Raw genomic sequence first — 18,308 nt, 5'->3', positions numbered from 1 at the left:
AATAAGGACAACAGCTGACCTTGAGATTAGTTAAAGTAAGTTGCCTTGTCTTTGTGCTTGCAAGTTCTAATAACAAAAGGAAATATCAAGAAACATCTAGGGCTTCCATTAAAAATTTACTTGAACCAAGGTTCCCCCCTCTGACAACTCCAAAATTAACCCTAATTCTGCAGCAAAAGTGAGAATCCAAACCAGCAAAATACATATGCTTCCCTCAGTTATCGAGGCAGGGTCTAGTTTCTTCCAGCTCTTGCAACATAGCACTCTGTCAAGAGAACCTACACTGACCACTGCCTCCAGAGTGCAAGATCCAGAACTGCTTCAAACACTGAAATAATTTCTCTCTCAATATACAAAGAGGGCTCTTTGAAGTTTGGGGGTTTTATATAACATCTTGACATTCAAAGAGCTAAGTCCTATGAACTGCAGATCCTCAAGCATGGCAGACTTAAAGCCAAATTCAGCACCTTCAGAGGACAAGGGTATGATCCTGTGGACTACACACTGCTTTGCCCAGGTAATCAGACATTGTGATGCATTAATGCACCTGTACCATTTTCAACACCCAAGCACAACTGTGCTCTAAGATCTAATTATGAAGATGGTCATGTTACAAATGTGTTGTGACTACATTCAGTTACAAAGAGCAACGTGAAGAACCTACCACCTCTGCTGAGATGGGTTTTCTTTAATGCTCCCATATATGCACAGCACAAAGGTCAGCCTGACTGCACAGACAGCTCTTTGGAGAAGTTGGTGCCCTAGAACTTTTTTGAGGTGGGAGAAAAAAAGATGACGGATACTCTATACACAGAGGCAAGCTTTATTCTTCCAAGGTGAACTTCACCACTGGCAACATGGCTAGTACAAGATCAATCCAATTTATGTTCTAAATAAAGGATATTTTGAGGCCTCAAGCAGATAGATACTGGCTTCATCCCAAACTCCTGAGTAGTGGTAAATTTCAGCTTGGAACCTAAAGCAGACATGCAACCAAAGCTTTCACAAAAATGAAATTATTTCACATGGTAAAACATTTTACATGGTATGGTGGCCTCAAGTGTCCTTTTAAGAGTGCTAGTTGGTTTTCATGACATCATAGCACCAGAAGTTAACCTGTGGATCCAGAGAATTACAATAAGCAAGTGTCTTTGTAACTGAGAAGACATTAGCAAACTACTGCAACACTGGGCTTCCAGTACACGTTGCAAAATGCAGCATCAGCAAATGCCACTGATGCCTGTGAATCACAACACCAACTTTATTTCACTGGTGGCCATCCCAAATCACATGGCAAAACAGACTTCTCTTGTCACTGCTGAAGTATGACAAGATACCCAATCAATTTCCATTAAAAATCCCAACATAGCCATGGCCAGGTAACATACAAACCCTGCTGCTTTCTCAGTGTTTAAGTGGAAAGCATAGCCTAGGTATCTCAGCATATTTGCTAACTGGGAAGAAAGACAACTTTTTATCCAGATCTAATTAAAATGTCAACTACTGGACATAAAGAGAAAAGAAAAAAAAAACAAACAAAAATCACAACAGAGATATCAGGAATGAGTTAAATCATAGGATTTGCTTTTAGTATTTATACCTGTAGATAGAAATAGCTGTGATCCATCAAACTCACTAATGTCTTGAAAGCCATGCAAGTCCAAATCCCACATGGACATTAGCATCCTAGTGCAGCAAAACATACTCCTCCAAGTCTGCTGCTGTAACCCAGGCGGTTACAGGGCAGTCCTGGAAATGATGTTCCCAAATCACACACCCTTTTGAAATTCTTACTTAGTCCTGGCTGCTGCTGGCTCCATTTTGAGTCTTACCTGAGAAGGCAGGGAAATTCAACCCCAGGGCAAACAAACGTCAAGGCTTGTTTGAAGCTCCCTGAGGTTTCTCTCCTGTGAGTCCTTGTTTCAGTGTGTGTATGTAAATGATCTAATTCCTCGCCAGCAACTTCAACTTATTTACAAAATAGTCACTGACTTGGACACTGGTTTTCTGGAATGCATCTTTGATACACTGACCAAGTTACTTTAAGTCAAAAGAAGCTTGAAAAGCAACTTTTCATCTTTCTCAGGAGGCTGCATCCTGCCTATGACAGGATATTGCCTGTCTTGAATCCATTTCTTCCAGCATTGTCTGCTTCTCTTTACAAAATAAGAACTTAATATTTCTTTGCAGAAAAAACAAACAAACAAACAAAAACCAACCAAAACCCCAAATACTTACTAACACATTCACCAAAGTGAATTTACAGGAAACATTACCACCACCACCACCCAATCTTCAGAACTAATTTAATGGAGGCCAATTATTAGGATACCAGTTTTATGTTTGAAAATAAAGTGCATAATGATTGTCACTGAGAACTTTGCTTATTTCAGGTTAGCATAGTTAGTGTCAATCCTCAGCAACATCAATAAAATAGTAATTACAACAAATTCTTAACATGAGTCAAAATCTGAAACAACACACATGAAAAATAACTTTTGTATAAACAGGAAAAAGAAAGAGAAAGTGAAATGGAATCCCTAGTCCTTTGTGGAAGTGATCCTATTATACAGCTATCCCAACATGTAGCACCTGAAACGAGGAATCACAGTCTGTTTGCTTCCCTTCTACCATTTCTGAATTCAGTTTGAAGCTTTCTGGTGGTGTCTGACAGATTTCACCTCGGACAGGGGAAGATGTGTCTTGAGGGAGCTCCATAGAGACAGTGTCAGAGGAAGAATCTTGGCTTTCTGCTGACACAGAGATCTGTATACAGCTGCCCTCCATTTCCTCATTGCAAACTGTGTCTTCATCAGCCTCTTCCAGCTGCTGAACAGATTTTAAATACTGTTCTATCAGTCCGTTGTCCTGCTCATTACTAGAGCTCTCTTTACTTTGCCCACACGCCCCAGGGCCATCCTCTTCTGAACATGCTAAAACAGAATTGCCACATTGTTTGATGGTTTCCATTGAAAGGGAGCTCTCAGTTCCTTCAGCTGAGCTCTTTTCAGAGCCACACAGGTCACTGGCACGAGTCTGATCAGCCGCAGAAGTATGAAAGCCAGAATCTGGAAACTGCAGCAAGGACCTTTCCTGAGGCTCATCCTCACTGGCTGGAACTGACAAAGCAGAACTAACAGCTGCTGGGACTTCGTGCTCCACTGCAGATGACTGAAGAGGTGGTTTGGATGTACATAAAATATTGGCTGAAGGGACCCCAGCACCACCTAAATTCTGCATCACTGAAAGCTGCCATTGTTGAAGGGATTTAACCTGTATAGAGAAAAATTCATTATGAAATGCAGCTAAATGTGTCTTGATTTCTAGTGGATTTCTTGCATTCAGCAACCAAGCTCTAGTATAAAATCCAAGACCAAGTGACAAACAAAAGGTTTCCTATATCATTAGGGAAATTTTGTTCTTCTCACTGTGAAATCATGGCTTTTAAACCCACATGCCAAACACTGACAGAGCACACAAGCTCCTGCTCTTAAAACCAGAAAGGATTTATCTGCTTTTAAGAAAACAGCCTTATTTTTGGAAGCAAAGATTATTAAAAGGTGTATTAACAACTTTCCTGCCTCAAAAATGAGCTGCTCACAACCAACACTGCTTGATATCATCTCATCTGTCATGAGCATTTACCCATAACATCATTCTCCCCAGTCCTACTTATGTTTATTCAGCTTTTCTTGCATTTTGTCTTCCTTCTTACACCAGGCCACAATTCAGCCTTTAGTAATAAAACCAGTGTTCTTGCACTGATGTTCTGAGGGTTATTTTCCCCAACAGCATCAGTATAGCAGACAACACAGCAATAAGATTCTATTAAACCACTCAAATCATCAGAAAAACTGAACCATATTGACTGTCTCTTCAGGATCTACAGTAAGAAATAATGCAAATTCACATATAGGCAGATTCAAATTCGAATTCCAAATTCACATTTAAGCACAAAAACAAGAGGGCTAAAATTACTTACCTGGTTCCAAAGAAATTTGATAGCTTCCTCCTGTACAAGCCTCTGCACTTTATCTTCCTCTCTTTCTTTTCTCAGTCTGCAAGAGCACACATCCAAAATTTATGCAGCTTAAATAAGCAACATTTTGGTAACAAGAGCAAAAAGAACACATAAATATGCCTACTTACATAACAGCACTTTTGAAAGATATAACAGAGCCTAACATTAAGAAATTACTGCAGTCTGGCTTGCCATAAATACCCAGCTGCTGACTTCAAGTTTCTTTTTCAGTTACATTTAAATTCTGCTTCCTTTTACCGCAGCACTTTTGTTGACTTGGCAATAATGTGTCTTTTTCTAAACTGAATCTGAGCTCTTATTTTTTCCTACACAATTATCACTCCCTCCACACCAAATAGTACTTCTTCATTTCAAATTATGCTGTCCCATTGATGTATGGATGGAGTATGGTGTGTAAGCATTGGGAGTTTCTGGAGGTTCACTGAGCACTCAACTTGATTTACAGAACTTTTGTTACTTGTGATAGTGAAGAAAAAGAGACCGTCAGACTAGCTGATCCAGGATGATCTAGAAAGATATCAAGTAAATACTGAATTTTTGGCTTACAAATTGAGGAACTTTGACCATGATCTTCTCCAAACATGGATTCACAGGATCAAAAATTAAAACAGAATCAAACACAGAATCACATTTTTAAATTGTATCATACAAGGTAGAGGAAATTCTTTTCACAGCAACAGAAGAATGGCTCTCAAGATGGACACTATTTATAGACTCTAATTGTGAGGAGACAAATTTAAAAAAATCCCATTCAGCAATTTCTATTTTGAAATATGCAAGTCTACTAAAAGAGGAATAGAAAAATGTGTTCTAACCCAATCCACTTATAGAAGGCACTTTGAGAGTATGAATAGCTATGTGCAAAACTGTGCTTACCTTACAGGAAGTGATCCTGTAATGTGATCAGTTTTATGTTTCTGATGCTAGGTTCTACTGTGAGTAGTTGTATCGTATATATCTGTTCTGAAATAATCTGGAATGATGGTTATATCAGACAGACTTGCAAATACACAGCAGATCTCAACTTACTTTTTTATTTCAGCTGTTAAGCAAATGATGTGCTCCTGCATTCTGTGCAGTCGAATTTCATTGCGCACTTCCTTGGCTCGAGGATGGTGGTTCCTCGTGTAAAAGCCTCTCCAGGAAGCTTGAAGCTTGGTAGCTGCTTCAGTCATCCTTTGCAGCTCAGCTGCACCTTGATCAGCTGGTGCTGCACCTTGCACAGACAGTGAACCAGACCTTTCTTCTGTCATTTGGTCAGGACTAAGAGTTTTTACTCCTGATTCACCACCTAACGAGGTGCTGGGGCGACTGTGCAGAGCTTGGCCTGCAGAGGCTCCTGAAGAGTTGCCAGTCTTTGCAGCCAGGCCAGCTGCTACTGGATCAGGAGCAGGCACCTGCAGGATCTCTCTGACACTCTCTTGCCTTTCCACACTTCCTGCTGCTCTATTAGGGTGCTCTCCTGTAACAGACAAAGCTTTTTGCTTGTTAGTTGTTTCCCTACTATTATTATCTCTCACACCTTCAATCACTGTATCATCATCATCTTCTAGGCCCAGATTGATTCCATGTAGCTTCAGGCCTGAAGCAGGAGACACTGGAGACAATCCTGAAGCAACTGGCATGAAAGTTGACTCTGAGGATAAAAGGCTGCTGTTTAGTTTGTCTTCATCTGTCTGTAAATCTTCGAGGTGTAGCTCCTTGGAAAAGCTTCTTTCATGAAGAAAAGTGTTCTTTACTGCATAGGAATGATCACCGCTTGCACTTGGTCCAACCCAAGAATTCCTCTGGATGACGGGCTCTAGATAGGCAGAAAGCCACATTATAGTGTTAAGAGTATTTCAAAAATAGTAACAGTTTGTTTAATTCATAGGGATTCCCAGTTTGGTTTTGACAGTTAGCACCTGGGTGGGCAAGATGATCTAACATGTTAGTAATGATGAGCATCATTTCTGTATCAGGACAATATGTACCACAGTAATATCCAAACTTGGCAAATACTGGGTACAGGAAATTACACAAACTGCACTTCCTTGGAGAATAAACTTGTATGAAATGCAAAAGTCAAAGTAGTTACTCTTTAGTTTCTTGGATTGGGTTTTTCACCTAACCAGTCTACTAGCATTTCAAAACACAAATAAGCATGGACTGGATATTTTTTTTAGGAACAAATTATAACTTAATTTGAGAAAATCAAAGATCAATAAAATAAAATAATAACAGGGTCTTGCTCTGAAATTCCTTCCACAAAGTAACCCATGTTCAAAAGAAAAATATTTATTTCTAGAGGTGTAGATAAGCTACTTACCCTTTTCAAGAACCACCTGCGATGGCTGGGCCAGACCACTGTGTTCATGAGCAACTGGCACTGTTTTGCTGGGAGCAGAAGATGTAGGTGGCTCCTCATTTTGGTTTTCATGCATCAGCTGCCTCTGGTGGAGTCTAAGCACAGAGTGCCAACAACAGATTTTATGTTCCTTTTAAACTTTCTTTAGTACAGAAAACATCTAAAAGAAACTATGAACTATTTCAAAAGAAAAGTGATCAAAACATTCTAAAGGAGAGGCCAGTTATGCAGACTCCTACACACATAAGGCACTAACAGGACTATTCACAAAGCAGGAAATTGCAGTCTTTTCCTGCTCCCCTTCCTCTATCCCCTCTTTCTTCATTACATGTACCAAAAACAAAACAAAAAAAAAGCCCACCAAAAAAACCCAAACCGAAACAAAAACGAGAAAAAACCCAACATGCAATTCTGACTATAAACTGAAAAACATGAGGTTATTTCTACAAACAAAGAAAGCATGCAGACATTTTAAATGTCTAATGTGGAATACATGATGTGTGTAGGTATAGGAGTATCTTTTACATTTCAAAGTGAGTGTATCAAGGAATAGGTGCTCCTGTTACTAACAGCCCAAAATCCTAGTACAAATCAACAAATATTTTCACAGGGAAAAAAAAAACATCCTTTACAAATTCAGAGAACGCACAGGTTGTTTCAGCCCAGCTAAATCAGAAGCTCAGGAGACAGGACAAAGTCAAACTGTCCTATAAATCATATATGCATACAGGTGATGATCTGGGGGATTGCTTTTTCTGCTAGGGTTTGTTTTTTTTCTTTGCTTGGTTGTTGAGGGATTTTTAATTTTTGAAGAGTTATATTTAGCAGAACAACTTCCTGAATTTTCCCCAGAAACATTGAATGCTAGAGCACTTAGCTAAAGATTCCAAGGTCAAGATGCCTTGACTGCACCTCCTCCTCAGAAACAGCTACAACATTTCTGCAATTTCCTCCCAAGACCAATTTAGCCTTGCAAAGTGGGCAGTGACTCCTCCCAGATGCTCCCAAGTTTCTGGCCCTTTTGATGAGATACCCTTCTGCTAACTACAACACTTTTGTTGCTCAGCTTTTTAACCACACTATGCTACTTAGGTAGCGTGCTCCTGGGAGATTAATTTTCTGCTCTTACTGCAAGCAAAAGTTTGTAAATAGGTCCTGCAGAATAGAACAACCTGCATTGTTTTGTTTTCTGCCTTCTAACCAAAATTAGTTCATCTTTACATGGACAAAAATTACACCATGATAACTTTACTCATCTATTTGCACAGACCTTAGCAACACAGCTACTGCTGGCAGAGCCAGTGGCCTCTGCTGACAGACCTCAGATGCCAGATACAGATGGACAAATGCATCACTGGGAACAGTGTCTCTCAAAGGACAACTTTAAAACCAAGAAAGAACATCTCAACAGTAAAAAAGTGGCTGATACACCTGTGTACCACAATAGTCCTCATTTACAATTAGAACAAAAGCCAAGCTCCTTTTTGAAATTTTCATCATTTTTTTGTGTGGCAATAAAAAAATATCCCAGTGTATAGTTTGTTTATTTTAATCACATTTCTAACACAAATTACTTTCAGTGTCCTACAAAGCACAGACTGAAAAATATGAAAGAATTTTCCCCTAGATGGCCCAGAAAGCAGGAAAACACTCCTGCTGCTGCTGCCTTGCCTCTCATTCCCATCTAGGACACATCCTGTACCTCCATGACACTTTGCATCTCCAGTCCTCTCTGTTACTTTGAAATACTTAAAATGAAATCTTACTACATCTAACACATCAGATATATAATTATGTTCTTAATTACATTCTCTAAGAAAGAAACTAAGTTCTCACCTTCGCTTACTCAGTATTTTTTCCAGTTTGGCATCCTCTTCAGTCCGGAGTCCATATGCAGATGTGAGAGGACAAACAGTAGCCAAGTACTGAACTAGCTGAACATGCTGCCCAGGTCGAAATGACCTCCCTTTCCCTTGACTGTAGAGCCATTCTGCTTTCAAACTGTTAAGAAAGGGGGAAAATGGTTTAATAAATGGCAGCTTTAATAAATGGCATAGAAACAGTAATTCTGTTTTCACTACAGTTCTTCTAGTAGGTACCAAAGAGCTAATCTAGAAATCTAAGCAAAATTTGGAACATGTGCAATGCCCAGGGAAACTGGCAATGTCATAAACAGAACAATGACTAATGTATTCATTCATTTAAGCATCAATGAAACAAAAAAAAAAAATCCCACTTATCCAAAACTGTGCAGTCTGCTTTGTGTGTAGTCTTTGAGCACTGAAAACACATTTGTCTCAATGAACTTATCAGCAAAGCTTTCACAGAAACAGAGAAGTTCATATAAATATGCAAAAAAGACACAGAGCAAATATTGCTAAAAAGTATTCAACAAGTCTGTTTTTCAAATTAATTTCTGAGAATATTTAATACAATACATCACATGCATTATACAAATACGTGTATATACAGTTGTATATATACAAGTACATGTACAAACAATTGATACAGAACATCCCCTTAGTCATGAAAAAAAGTCTAGAATTCCAACAGGCAACTCTCTTGGAAAGTCATAGCATGTTATGGTGAAACAGAAAAAGAATTGGTTTACCTTTGACCAAAAAAAGGGCACCTTTTTATTTTAGTAACGGGGGAAAAGTACGTTAATGTCCTAGAATGTGTTAGTGTCCGGGATTGGAATGTGCTTATACTGGATAATCCTTATGCTTGGACTGTTCTAATGTCAAGAACTTTGTCATACAGATACCATAGTGATCTAATGAGCACAGTGATACAGTAACAAATGATTTGAGCAAAATAGTATTTAAGTAATTGATAACAAAAAAAAAGCCAAATCTAGAAATGCACACACAAATCATGCTTATATACGGACAAGTTTGAACTTCCCCCAAGACAACAGCTTTAACTCCTGCTGATTGTCACATACTACAAAGTCAAAGAGGCTGTAAAGAAAGGGTACCAGACTACTGATGAACTGCTACCACTGTTTTGCTTTGTAGAAGTGCTTCTGTAATTTAAGCAACAAAATAAAAGTTTAACCTCATACTTCTATCTAAACAAACGAAATAATAATTCCCGTGCAACAGATGATAAATTTAGCTACAGCAATTTTAGCTTAGCCAAACTTTATGTAGTAAGTTTAGAGATTTAATAATACTATTATGTCACCTTTCCTTCTGAGAAATCACATATCCATCAAGAACTTTAAGGTTCAGACACCAACTGACAATATAAGGTCTGTAGTCAAAGCCAGGAACGGAAGGTGTAGCTATCACACAGGGATTGTCCATAATTGACAGTTGTTCCAATTGGTGAAGAGAGGTCAGGAAAGAAACCTTGAGAAAAAAAGACACATTTGTTAACTGAGCAAAACATTCCACATTTCTCCTAACTACAGCTGGACAGCTCATGCAAAACAGAATGACAAATAAATCAAAAATCACGTTCAGTTTTTGAACACAAAGGACTACAAAGGACCTTCTATCAGCTACTGCCATTTCCCATTAATTCTTCTGTAAATGCTGTTAGTCCTTGGAAATTACCTTCTCTTAAAATTTGGGGCTTTATGTATAGAAAGGTGTAATATGAATCCAGTCTACTACAACAGGTGTTGGATTTTGATTTTGAAAACAAAGGAAAAGGAGAAAAGAAAAAAAAAAGGCAAGCCAAAAAGTTGGGAAAATCCTGTCCTGTTTTGAAGAGAAATTATTACCAAAAATTTTTCTTCTGACATGAAATCCCAGCCAAGAGTTTTGACTGCTACTTATAATACATCAAACAAACAAAACAATAAAGACAAAAGTCACAGGCAGATTATTTCTCTTACACAGTGTTTGAGAAATAGGTCAGTGGCAACAAGTGCAATGCAAACCTCTGTTCTAATCCCAGCAGCTGCAGAAGCTGTCTGAAGCATTTAATCACCTCAGCTTTCAACTTTCAGACAAACAGAAAAGGTTAGGCCTAGAAGTAACATCCTTGAATAACAAAAACATAACAGAAAAAAAACAATTTTCTTTCCAGACTAAATTCTAAAAGATACCACTAGCTCATGCAGCTAATGCAAATATGGCTATTACATATACACAATTAAACTATTAAAAGTTGGGTTGTTTCAAAGAAGAGAGCCCATTTTCAATTACAACCTCAAAAATATTGTTCAATTTCCTTCTTTCAGTCTACAATAAAGACAAGGTAATCTATCTTCTATATCTTACCTCATTTAAGTCTCTTATTTCATTTTCTGCCAAAGAAAAAACAGTCAAACTCTGAGGTAGGCAAGCAGGGGCAGTGCGTAGTGAAGTTATAATATTTCCATGTAGCAAAAGAGTCTATAAAATAAAAACACATGATGAAATAAATGTCTGATCAAAACCCACAGATTTCTTTTTTAGGCATCACCTGACAAAAAATACATTGCAAAAGAAGTATAAGTAAGACTTTCTGGTCACAGTTACCAAAAAATGCATTTGGAAACATTTTTCTCTACAGTGTGCATGTTGGAAGAGTTAGAAGTATACTTTGTTTTGACTCATGATAGGAGATAAGAGAATAAAGAGCTATGAAGAAGGCATCACCATCACATCTTTATCAAAATCATTAGAGTGGCTATAGAAAAATCACTACCTCAGCTCCTGCAGCTTCAAAACAAGGAAGAGAATATTTACACGTTTCCCTCAAGAAATTACAGTTAATGAATTAAAATGCTCTAAGAGCTAGTATTCAAAGAGTGAATGTCTAAAGGCAGCAATTTTCAAAGCAAATTTCTTTGTGTATAGAATGCAATAAAAACAGAGCTAGAACATCTACCTTTAGTGAGGTAAGCTTGGAGAGGTCGCCTAATTGAGCTATGTTATTGTCTGACAAATCAAGATGCTGAAGAGACAGGCAGGAATTGATTTGCTCAATGGCCTACAAAAATAAAGAAATTGGTTACTCACAGTAACTTTTTTTTAGCTACTAAATAAAACCAGGTATCAATAATTATAAAGTATTTTGAAAGATAAAAAACCCACTAGCTAAGTAACACAAAGTAAAAAATATGTTTTAATACAGTTGTATTTTAAAGATAGTAATTATTTTTCCTACTTTGGACACTACTTCCTTACTTTCATTTCATTTTGATATCAAACCTTTTATTTTTTCCTAGACAGCTCTACTACAAAAGCTGCCATCTTCTATTTCATAAGCCAGCAGACACAAAACATTAACATTGTTGTTCCAATCAAAACATATTCTGATTTCTTTGCAGCATTTTCCAAATTTCAATAACACAAAATTCTGGTAAACGCAACAGACTAAACACTTTACCTTAATGTTATTTCCTGCCAAATTCAGCCATTCCAGGTGCACCAAATCCTTCAGCCCTTCCACGTACCCAATACTATTATGAGGCAAGCTGAGCACCCGGAGCTTGGTCAGTTTTGCTACACCCATCATTCGCACCAAACGGTTGTTGGCTACAGAGAGCTGCAGATGGACACACAAAATAAAAGGTTTTAACTATGCAGATAAAGGTTGTACTTCTAATAGTTAAATCTCTACTCCAACAGATACTTGTTCAATCTCCGTATTTCATTTTCATGTAAATGACACAGACAAAAAACCCGCAAGAGCCAGGAAATAAATTACTGATCAAAGAACATGAGTCCTCACAGCTCATTCCACAAACTTAAGAGAAAACATTCTAGCAGTAGCTAAATAAAGGAAAAAGAATGAGGAATCATGTTATGTGAAAATGCAGTTGTAATATCAGAACTGCCAATTCATTGTGCAAATTTTTGCCCCATTCCTGGTGTAAAATTGCCCTTACTGTCAATATGGCAAAGGACAAAATGTATTTCATACAATTCTGAAAGAGGTCCTGTGCTAATAGGACTGTAAACCACAAACTTTTAAAGGGTAAATTCAGACTAGACACACACTTCAGTAACATGATCACCAAGCTGGCAGTGTGGAGAAGGTTTGTTGTAGCAACAAACCCCACCTCTGCCAACTCAGTGTAGCTGGGCTGTAGAAGTTATCAGGCAGCTTCGAGTCTATCCAGAAGAACTTTCAGTGATAATATTAAGTTATATTCAAGGTTACAAAGCCCATGTACTCAAAAGCTAACAAGTATCAAAATTTGAGTTATCAGTAACTTTTCTAAGTGTCCTTATGATGTCCCTCCCCCATTAGGATTTATTTAGCTCATTTTTAGTTACAGCCCCCTCCATTGAAGGCAAAGCTTTCTACTTTAGTCAGCCATCACTTATTTTCCTGTGAAGACAGTAACTGCTAGCTTACTTCATAATATGGCCTGAAGACAGCAGATTCTAACATCATATCACCATTATTTGATAATAATCTCAAATCAAGTAACACTCACCTGCATCAGATTCCTGCATTTCTCCAAGTGTTCCAATTTAATTATCTGATTTTTGTCCAGAATCAGAGTCTGAGTATCAGCATCACAGGGCAAGGTTGGACCCAGTTTTTGCAATCCTTGACCTGAGCAGTTGACTACCAAGCCTTTGGAAAAAAAAGGAGGAAAAAAAACAACAAAAAAGCACCACAAAGTTTATATATGAGAACATGTACTGGAAAAGCAACGCAAGACAAAAAGATTTGTTTTATAATAGATGCAGATAATTTGGAAAAATGGATTTGTTTTCTTTTCCATGTAAAACTAAAGCAAATTACTTCAGCTCGAACACTTTAAGAGTAACTGATCCAGTAACTGGAAAATATACATTCCAGACACTGTTCCAATTAAAAACTCTGGCAGAATTCTGGGAAAGTCACAACAGATCCTTTGAAGTGAGATGCAGCAAAATTCTGGTAGCTAAATTTAAAGGTGTGATCCTCAAAACCCCAAATTTCAGAAGAGCCTCAATTTTTTAATTCTTCAGAGAAATTTGAGCAGCTTGACAACTATGTGTAAGCATTCTATCTAAACTAAGAAGCCATCCATGCAGCCATACTACAGTACTGGGGGCATTGGGAGGAACAAACTGTAAATGGGCTAGCCTACTATTTACTTAATGCAACACACAATTCAAACGTTCCATGCAGAAAGGGTCACAACATAAAGTTAAAAGGCAAACATATGCCATCTACAGGGAGCTTAAATCACTGGGTACTCAAAGTGACACCTGATAATCAGAGTAATTTTCATACATTGAGCCTCTGCCGTATATTTGATGTACAAACATCACTGTAGTGCTTCTTGATCTCTTAATATCTGTTCAGTAAATAACGCTTCAGTTTTCAGCAACATAGGGTGTTCTCACCCTAATATGATTAATATTATCGTTTATAGGTTTTTAGGGTTTAGTTACACTATGGATGGAGACAAACATTTTTTTGTGTATATACTTTTTTTGTTTTGTCAGCTAGAGAACATGTATTTCTAAAAAACATGTCTGATGACAGTTATTACATTTCCATCATTTTTTTCAAATCCACGGTTGCCCCAAGTGCTTTGGAGAGCAGCAAGGCAGAGCCAGCAACCATCACTCTCCTGTCTTTGCACATGCAGGGAGGAAGTACCACTTGCTTTTCACTCAAGCAGTCACTTCTGCAACCGCTTCGTCACTTTAATTGACCAGACAAACTTTGCATCTGCTCATTTATCCAAGGGTTTGTTACAAAAATTCACAACTGGCCCCTCCAACCTAGGAGAGAGGCAAGGACCCACAGTACTGAATTGCAATAGTCATCAGTTTATTTACACACATGAGGTGTCCCATTCAAACTGGGGCACTCAGAATGTGGCTGTACACACAGTTCTCATAGATTTCCAGCATTCAAGTATAATGTGATCCAATTGCTACTTACTACACACAACTATTTGCAAAGAACCTGTATTTCTATGGCAACATCATCCACCTGCTTTGCTGTTGAACTAGACATCCCTGCAGTCAGACTTGCTATAATCACTTCTCCATGATGCTGACAAAGGAAGGTTTTCACAGAGGCGTTATCTCCCTTGTCTGGGGGTGTCCTTTATGAGCACCTCCAAGATTCAGAGAATCACAGGTCTCTCTTTCACCATCGTCTGTCCTTCTTGCAACAAGCTTTACTTTGCTTGCTCAAGCATGGCGATTCACTATACAGCATGAATTATATACACACGTATAATTCTATGAAATTATTATTATTCCATTCCATAAAGAACGAGATTTTCCTAATAGGCTTTCAGGACCCAGGAAATTAAAAAATTTGAATTTGACCCAGGAGAACATTTCAAAATGGCCTATTTCTCGTTTGGCAGGTAGCAAGGAACCCCCCGAAGCGGCGCTGTCTCCAAGACCTCTCAGCCCTCCCCTCTGGGGAAAACGGGCCCTATACCATTCAAATCCCGGTTTATAAAGGTTCTACGCCGCGGCGGGACCGCCCAGCACGATGGACAGCCGCTGTGTCCCGCGCCCCTCGGGGCGGGGAGCGCTGCCCGCCCCGGCGCCGCTCGGCCCGTCACCCCGAGCGGCACAGCGCTTCTCGGGACCCGCAGCCCCACCACCGCCGCCCTGCCGGCCCCCGGGCTGCCCTTACCCGCTCCGGCCGCCTCATGCCCCGCCCTGGCCTCGGCCGCCGCCATGCCCCGCGCTCGCCGAGCCCGGCGGGCGGCGATGGGCGGCGATGGGCGGGCGGCGATGGGCGGCGATGGGCGGGCGGCGATGGCCGGGCCCGCCCGCTCCCGTCGCGCCGCGCGCCGCTCCGACACCGCCTCCCGCCGCGCGGCCCGCCCCTCCCGCCTCTGCCGCCGCCGCCGCCATCATGAAGTGAGCGTCCCGCCCGCCGCCATCCGCCGCCATCCGCGGCCATCCGCCGCGGGGAGGCCGCCGCGGGGCTCCGGCCGCCTCCCCCGGGCAGCCGCGCCCTCCCCTAACTCTTCTCTCCCGCGCAGGGTCGAGCTGTGCAGCTTCAGCGGGTACAAGATCTACCCGGGCCATGGCCGCCGCTACGCCCGCACGGACGGGAAGGTGAGGCCGGGGCGGAGCGGGCCCTGCGGCCGGGAGGGCGCTGCGCCTCTGGCGCTGTCCGGAGTCTCGGTAGTGCCGGGGCGGCCTCTGCCCGAGCCGTTCCTGTCCAGCTGTGGGAGCAGCACCGGCGGGCAGATGCCGTGGCTGCTCCGCAGCAGATCCCTGCTGCGCTGTAGCTTGCGGTTGAGTTTTAGAACGTATTTTCCAAAGGGAGCCTTAAAGTAGCAGGTGTAAAGTACCGAAGTTGTGTAGAAAATGGTGCTTAGACGTTCTGTATCAAATGCTAAGATCCGCTGGTGCCAACAGCTGGTCTTCCAAATTAATTGAGTAGAAATCTATGAGGTAAAATAGGGTCGAGAGCCCCTTCAAGCTGTCATGTCATAGGCAGAGAGGACTGTCCCTGCCTGTGAAAGGAGGGCTTGGCTTTTGAGTATCCCAGTACAGTCAGCTTTCTCTGTGGAATTCCCAGCAAAACGACCAGGAGATAGACTGGTTAAATCCTTGTGAGCACTCCTGGGAATTAGCTTATACTTTAAACGGAACTCTATAGCTAATAACAAACCAGCTTGCACGTTCTGCCTGTTGATTTAGACGAACAGGTTAGTGTGACTAACCAAGAAGCTGAACACTGGTCTCCCTGTGTTCCCTAGGCCAAGTTTTGAGTCACTCACATACAGGAAGTACATTGTTGCTTGAGGACAGACACTTGGAGAGCATGATGCTGGACACAGCTACTCATGCTGTGCCTGAAATACACAGCAGCACTGCATGCAAGTGGTTACTTGAACTTTTTTCAGCAAAATGATGATGCTTCAGAATGCCTTGCAAGACATTAGTTCGACCAATGTAACAAAATGCAAAGCCTGAGATTTCTTGAGTTATCTGCTAAAATTTTGACTAGTCAGAGCTGTGCTTAAGAGCTCCAAAAGCACCAATGTTGAAAAACACTGACTCAAAGAATACTTAATGCAAACTGTGATAATGTCTTTCATGGAAACAAAGCTTACACAAAACATTTTGCCTTCCCAGGTTTTTCAGTTCTTGAATGCAAAATGTGAGTCTGCATTCCTTTCCAAGAGAAACCCTCGTCAGATCAACTGGACTGTTCTCTACAGGCGTAAGCACAAGAAGGGACAGTCAGTAAGTACACACCAGTTCATGGCACTGCAAGCTCATGACCAAAAGATGTGGTCACTGGTCTGTTGGAGGTCACTTAAGTGTGCCAGTGTCAGAAGTGCAGAAGCATGACCCAAGTTACCAGGATGAAGACTAGTTAATAATGGTTTATACACCACTTGTGTTGTAGCACTTCTTTGAGAGACTACTCAGCCACGGTATGTTCAGCAGATCAGATCAGGGAATTGCATGTTTTTAAAAGTTAGCTTTAGGGAAGGTGGGTAACGCTGTTTAATATGCAGACTTCCTAAAAGTTTGGTCTGGTAAACTTCTCAATGGTGTCAGCATAGGGGGCTGATTTTGGGGTTAGAGGGGCAGGGATGACATTCCTAATACACTCTTATTGAAGGCTTTGGGCTGTAGCTTAGCATGAGGTCTTTCCCTGTGTAGCTGTCATTGCATGAAAAGGATAAATCATGAGGGCATGTAGAATGAGGTATGCTGCAATGCTCTTATTTAAACTAGCACAGAAGAGGCTTTGAGAAAGGCTTACATCAGTGCAATAGGTTAGTGTTCTTGCCAGTTTTGTTGAAGAAAGTTGATGCGTGATGGCTTACACTGCTCCCAGCACTGGATCCACATGAATAGGCGTGGAGTGTTCTCCTTTCAGAAGGCACCATCAAAGGTTTATGGTTCCCACCCTTTCTTCTGGGAGTTACAGATGGCTGAACTTCTAACATTCTTTCAAAATATTTTTTTTCATACTTTGCTGTAGAAGCGTGGAAGATACAGGGTCTAATGTGTATGTCTCCAACACTGATAGCTGGGGAGCCAGCCATGTTGCTAATAACACACTATGAAAAGTACAGGATGTGGCTGGAGAAGGGACCACGTGGAGGTAGGGCAGCACTGGATCCTCTCAAGTGAGGAGTAAAATTCTACTACCGTGTACAGTTTTAAATAGCTTCAATTTGAGTAGCAGCTTGTTTCCACAGTTGCCTTCAGCCCCGTGTTGGATGTCTTGTGCTGCTGATTGTCTGTGTTGTCTCTGCCCTCTTAGGAAGAGGTCCAGAAGAAGCGCACGCGCCGTGCTGTGAAGTTCCAGAGAGCCATCACTGGTGCCTCTCTCGCTGAGATCATGGCCAAGCGGAACCAGAAGCCCGAAGTACGAAAGGCACAGAGGGAACAAGCTATTAGGTGAGAAGTCAGCTCAGTGGAGCTATCCCAAACTTTTCAAAGACTACAGTACTTTACATACAAAAGCTTAAACTCTAGGTGAGCTCTGTGTTTTGTAGGATTTTTGTGGGGAGTTTAGTTTCTTTTAATCTGTATATTTGTATGTAATACTAAGTAATCTTGGCAAGAGATAGTGGCAGCAGAGAAGGCTCTCTCCTTGCCTTTTCCCTTTGTACTTTTGTACAAAGTTCTGCTGTCTCTGTAGAAATTCCTTCAGGGGATAGTGAATATAGAGGAGAAATCTGCATGAATGCATTCCATTCCTTAATCTTGGGAAGCTCTTACAGTACTGAAACAAGGAAACAGTGAAGGGCAGACACGGATAACTTGCACTTTTTCTGTGAATTAACAGGGCTGCAAAGGAAGCCAAGAAGGCCAAGCAGGCAACCAAGAAAACAGCTGTTTCTGCTGCAAAGGTGAGATGCAATAGGTGAACAGGGATTATAAGATAGAATACACCATGTTGTAGCATGATACGCAGTGTTCTGCTGTAGCACTTCATTGGAAATTCTGTTTTTGTTTTGTGGAAGCATTTTTGTAATTGCACAGCTGCATAGAATGAATCTTTTTTACCAAATAAGTATTC

General features: G+C 40.7%; 2 protein-coding genes across 4 annotated transcripts in view; one reads left to right on the top strand and one right to left on the bottom strand.

The window, feature by feature from the left end:
• Nucleotides 1-807: 807 nt before the first annotated feature.
• CEP97 (centrosomal protein 97) overlaps nt 808-18,308 on the bottom strand; it is a 21,696-nt gene continuing 4,195 nt past the window's right edge. For 2 of the 3 annotated variants that reach the window (XM_021541420.4, XM_085574431.1), the window contains exons 2-11: nt 12,775-12,917; nt 11,718-11,876; nt 11,217-11,318; nt 10,625-10,738; nt 9,579-9,745; nt 8,226-8,390; nt 6,351-6,484; nt 5,072-5,843; nt 3,983-4,058; nt 808-3,273 (exon numbers count right to left, since the gene is read on the bottom strand). In XM_021541420.4, coding sequence (XP_021397095.4) covers nt 2,566-3,273; nt 3,983-4,058; nt 5,072-5,843; nt 6,351-6,484; nt 8,226-8,390; nt 9,579-9,745; nt 10,625-10,738; nt 11,217-11,318; nt 11,718-11,876; nt 12,775-12,917 — 2,540 coding nt within the window. In that variant the 3' untranslated portion in view covers nt 808-2,565. Of the gene's footprint in view, nt 3,274-3,982; nt 4,059-5,071; nt 5,844-6,350; nt 6,485-8,225; nt 8,391-9,578; nt 9,746-10,624; nt 10,739-11,216; nt 11,319-11,717; nt 11,877-12,774; nt 12,918-14,939; nt 15,056-18,308 lie in introns of those variants that run through there. The other variant, XM_021541421.4, reaches the window with a different exon arrangement.
• RPL24 (ribosomal protein L24) overlaps nt 15,141-18,308 on the top strand; it is a 3,606-nt gene continuing 438 nt past the window's right edge. The window contains exons 1-5 of the mRNA XM_021541423.3: nt 15,141-15,169; nt 15,295-15,370; nt 16,400-16,510; nt 17,547-17,683; nt 18,075-18,138. Coding sequence (XP_021397098.1) covers nt 15,165-15,169; nt 15,295-15,370; nt 16,400-16,510; nt 17,547-17,683; nt 18,075-18,138 — 393 coding nt within the window. The 5' untranslated portion in view covers nt 15,141-15,164. The remainder of the gene's footprint in view (nt 15,170-15,294; nt 15,371-16,399; nt 16,511-17,546; nt 17,684-18,074; nt 18,139-18,308) is intronic.

The sequence above is a fragment of the Lonchura striata genome, chromosome 1, assembly GCF_050655825.1.
Source record: "Lonchura striata isolate lonStrDom1 chromosome 1, ASM5065582v1, whole genome shotgun sequence".
Lineage (NCBI taxonomy): Eukaryota > Metazoa > Chordata > Aves > Passeriformes > Estrildidae > Lonchura > Lonchura striata.
The sequence above is the reverse complement of the archived record's forward strand: the minus strand, read 5'-3'. Positions and strand labels throughout refer to the sequence as shown.